The sequence below is a fragment of the Pangasianodon hypophthalmus genome, chromosome 2 (genome assembly GCF_027358585.1).
Source record: "Pangasianodon hypophthalmus isolate fPanHyp1 chromosome 2, fPanHyp1.pri, whole genome shotgun sequence".
NCBI classification, from domain to species: Eukaryota; Metazoa; Chordata; class Actinopteri; order Siluriformes; family Pangasiidae; genus Pangasianodon; species Pangasianodon hypophthalmus.
Genome location: NC_069711.1, coordinates 35,596,193 through 35,600,831, shown reverse-complemented (window position 1 = coordinate 35,600,831; position 4,639 = coordinate 35,596,193). Strand labels below are relative to the sequence as shown.

General features: G+C 43.4%; 1 protein-coding gene across 1 annotated transcript; it reads right to left on the bottom strand.

Moving 5' to 3' along the window:
* Positions 1-202: 202 nt before the first annotated feature.
* Positions 203-2,907, bottom strand: LOC128317263 (uncharacterized). The gene is made up of 2 exons (XM_053228531.1): positions 2,706-2,907; positions 203-1,935 (listed from the first exon to the last, which is right to left on the bottom strand). Exons 1-2 carry the CDS (start codon positions 2,905-2,907, stop codon positions 1,520-1,522), a joined length of 618 nt encoding a protein of 205 aa, XP_053084506.1. The 3' UTR covers positions 203-1,519.
* Between the last annotated feature and the right edge of the window lie 1,732 nt (positions 2,908-4,639).

The window sequence follows — 4,639 nt, the reverse complement described above, 5'->3', positions numbered from 1 at the left end:
GAGGAGGAGGAGAAGGAGGAGGAGGAGAAGAAGAAGAAGGAGGAGGAGAGGAGGAGAAGAAGGAGAAGAAGGAGAAGAAAAAGGAGGAGGAGAAGAACGAGGAGGAGGAGGAGAAGAAGAAGAAGGAGGAGAAGAAGAAGAAGAAGGAGGAGGAGAAGAAGGAGAAGAAGGAGGAGGAGGAGGAGGAGAAGAAGAAGAAGGAGGAGAAGAAGAAGAAGAAGGAGGAGAAGAAGAAGAAGAAGGAGGAGGAGAAGAAGGAGAAGAAGGAGGAGGAGGAGGAGGAGAAGAAGAAGAAGGAGGAGAAGAAGAAGAAGAAGAAGGAGGAGAAGAAGGAGGAGGAGGAGAAGGAGGAGGAGGAGGAGTAGTTGCAGTTCGGTTCAGCCAGCAGGTGGCAGCAGAAGCTCACACTAACTCACTTTACTCCTTCAGCTCAGAGTTTCTTCTCTAACACATAAATTCATTTTCACAGCGTGTTTGAGGATCAGATGTGTCACAGCAGTGACTTTAGAACCTGTAGTTGATCTGTTTTAGTGTATTTTACGTGTCACTAACACTAAACACACTAACACACTCGACCTAGCCGACTGTTTTGCTCAAAGTTTTCTCAAAGTTCGTAATAATTTGTGATTTTGTTCAGCTTTGATTTCTTCCTGGCTAATGTTTGCTAACAGCTGAGGTAAAAACTGACTAGTTATTTAGCACCAGTGTTTTTACGCCTCATTTAACTTGAAGAAAACATACACACAGATGAACTGTTTCTTTACATTAGCATAATTTTAAACGTTTAATATATTTTATTTAGCGTAGATGTGACGTCACACCACAAAAAATGGTCAGACATTGATTTCTTTTTACTCAGGTGGTTATGTGTGTGTGTGTGTGTGTGTGTGTGTGTTCAGTGATGTGGACTTGAGGACACATTAACACTAATCCTGTGTTTAAACCCTCCTGTAAGAGGAAGTGATGTCGTAGGAGCAATAATTGGTTTAGGACACTTTTGGCTTTGTGCAGTTAGTGTTCTTATGAGAACTAGTTTAAGACACACACACACACACTGTTCTTGATTGTGTGTATTTGATGGAGTGGTCATTAGGGTGGGTGTTACCCATAATGCACTGCGGTTTACATTCAGATGAATGTGTCATTAAATAAAGAGTAAAGTTAAACATGAGGTGACACTGAGTTATCTTCATCGTATCCTTAAAAAAAAAAAAGAAAATCCTCTGAAAAGCTGCTTGGCCGTAAATCCAGGATTACTGGTGACCTTTGACCTTTAGAGACATCTCCTGCCTCAGTGAGAACATCTGAAGTCCCAAAAATATCTGTGATGTTAAGTCACTTCTCCATGAAGAATGATGAGTAAAATAATGTTCATAAATCGTGCTAAACGAAATGAAACATCCGCTTTCTTATTAAACCTGAATTTCCAGTTAAATCTGAAAAGGGACAGATTTAAAGGTAGGAGGGGCAAGTGGATTAAAGTCTGGGGGCAGTTGAGGGTGGAAGGGGTCAGTTAGGGCTAAAAAAAGGTGTCAGGAGGCATTTTAGTGGGACTCAGGACCTCAGGCGGCTGGGGTGAGTGACTGCGGGGTGTGTGACTCTGACTCTGGGGTGAGTGACTGTGGGGTACTAGCACATGGGGTAAGAGTGTGTGGGGTAAGAGTGTGTGGGGTAAGAGTGTGTGGGGTAAGAGTGCGTGGGGTAAGAGTGCGTGGGGCACTGGAGGGCTGTTGAAGAAGTGGGGGATGACGGTGAGCAGGGGGCTGGACTGCGGACTCTCTTTTGGAGACAGAGGAATCACCACGTCGTCCTGATCCCACAGGTGAAAGGCATTGGGGTGAGACAGGGGGAGGGGTGTAGGGACGTGGGAGGGGCTAGCCATGTCCCCTTCGCTGTTCTCCTTCAGGTCCTCTTCCTGCGGACCCAGCGTGTAGTCTGCCGAGAGAAACAGAGGAACCATCGTTAACTGAGAAATAAAACCCTGGGGGTCGTGCGGTTATGAAGCGGAGTTACTGTTACCTCCCTGAAGCTGATTATTTTCCTCTAACAGCACGTCCCCAAGTGTTTTATTCCTTTTACACCACAGAGATTTGCCAACAAACTGAACATCACAGTTTTTATCCAATTATAGTTACATTTAATGTTGTGGAACGTTGGTGAAGCAAGTTGTCACTTACGTTATAGACCTCACCAGCGTCTCTTTATTCTCTCTCTTCAAGTTAATAAGAGAAAATAATCGCAGCTTGTTCCGCATGTTAGTGAGAAACCGCAAAGAAGCGTAAACTCCTCTGTCCTGAAGACTTAAAGTTCCAGCTTTACCTCTGACTGTTACAGAGCGCTGACACTGGAGACTCCTTCCATAAACGTCAAATAAACATCTCCTTACAGAAAACTTCACCACATCAACAATTAAACATGTTATTAATCCGTTTATTATTAGCAGACTACCGCACTGTTACTATAGCGCATTAATGTAAACCTGCAGTACTGTCAGAGCTGCTGTTATAGAAAACTAATCAACACCTTCTGACCAATCACAATCCAGAACTCAGCAGCAGCGTGGAGTAATAATGGATATTTTTAATGATAAGTTTGTAATTAACAGGTTTTATGAGCAGAATTCTGACTTTGGGTCAAATCTTAAGCAATTTCCTTCATCATTATTTACCTGTGTGTGTGTGTGTGTGTGTGTGTGTGTGTGTTACCTAAGCATTCGTGCATGAGGTCTTTGATCAGGTGACCCACGATAGCGTAAGCGACCACCAGCACGAGCGCGGCGCCCATGGCAGCGTAGAGCGGCGCGCGCGGCGGATCGAAGAAGTCTCGCGCCGGCGGTCTGTACTCCACATACACGGTCTCCACATCAGCGCCGGTTTCCCGCAGCGCGCGCCCTCCCGCCGGGTCCATCACTGTGTGTGTGTGTGTGTGTGTGTGTGTGTGTGAGAGAGAGAGAGAGAGAGAGAGAGAGAAATCTGCTCAGTAGGTAATGGATCACGCATGCGCAGAAAAGTTGCTGCGCGAGCAGAATTATCCAGATCACATGCTAAAGTACAGATTGGGAACCTAATCTACATATTCATAAGAACATTATTATCACTCTCTCTCTCTCTGTCTCTCTCTCTCTCTCTCTCACTCTGTCTCTCTCTCTCACTCTCTCTCTGTCTCTGTCTCTCTCTCTCTCTCTGTCTCTGTCTCTCTCTCTCACTCTCACTCTGTCTCTGTCTCTCTCTCTCTCTCTGTCTCTCTCTCTCTCTCTCTGTCTCTGTCTCTCTCTCTCTCTCTCTCTCTCTGTCTCTCTCTCTCTCTCTCACTCTCACTCTGTCTCTCTCTCTCACTCTCTCTCTGTCTCTGTCTCTCTCTCTCACTCTCACTCTGTCTCTCTCTCTCTCTCTCTCTCTGTCTCTGTCTCTCTCTCTCACTCTCACTCTGTCTCTCTCTCTCTCTCTGTCTCTCTCTCTCTCTCTCTCTCTCTGTCTCTCTCTCTCTCACTCTGTCTCTCTCTCTCTCTCACTCTCACTCTGTCTCTCTCTCTCACTCTCTCTCTGTCTCTGTCTCATTCACTCTCTCTCTCTCTCTCTCTCTGTCTCTCTCTCTGTCTCTGTCTCTCTCTCTCTCTCTCTCTCTCTCTGTCTCTCTCTCTGTCTCTGTCTCTCTCTCTCTCTCACTCACTCTCTCTCTCTCTGTCTCATTCACTCTCTCTCTCTCTCTCTCTCTCTCTGTCTCTCTGTCTCTGTCTCTGTCTCTGTCTCTCTCTCTCTCTCTCTCTCTCTTAAGTCAAACTCAGAGTCAGCAGGTCTCTTTATTGGAGATAAATATTTATATTGCTGAAGTTTGGATAAAGACTTTGGGAACAAATTAGAAAATAACTACAGAAATAAATAAATAGAAAAAACTTTACAATCAACAACACAGTCAGAAAGAAACACTAATAATGACTCTTATAGGACTCTGACAATTTTATATGTGTGTATACACACACACACACACACACACACACACACACACACATACCTTTAAATACATACACACAAATAAATAAATAGAATTTATTTCCCAATTAAATTAGAATTAATTTCCCAATAGGTTGAATAGTTTAACTCTAGATCTACCTCAAGGAGTTCATCTGTACATCACATCTGTGCTGGTGTGCTGTGAGAGTGTGTTGTTGTGCTGCCCCCTGCTGGTCAGTGTGTAACAGTACAGTAGTGTGTATGGAGTGTGTGTGTGTGTGTGTGTGTGTGTGTTCAGCAGTTTATAACACTTTTTATTACTCACTACAGAAAAATACAATAGAATGTAACACTTATATATGATTTTATCATTTATCACAGGGTTGTTATTACGAATTGATTTATTTATTACAGGATACTTTTCAGGGGTTAAACTGGGCGGGGTCAGGGGCGGGGTTAGGGGCGGGGCTAAACTCCAGCTCTATGACTGATGATGATGATGATGATGATGATGCAATACAGTTTCATACTGATTTACAGAGAATTATATAATAAGTTTTAGCTCCTGCCTTACCATCAGAGTATAAAGTGTTTATTTAGTTGAAGTAATTATATTTATATTTATATTTATGTTGATGTTTATTTTGATGTAATATCAGTGTGGTGTGATATTTAGTGATTAGTGTTAT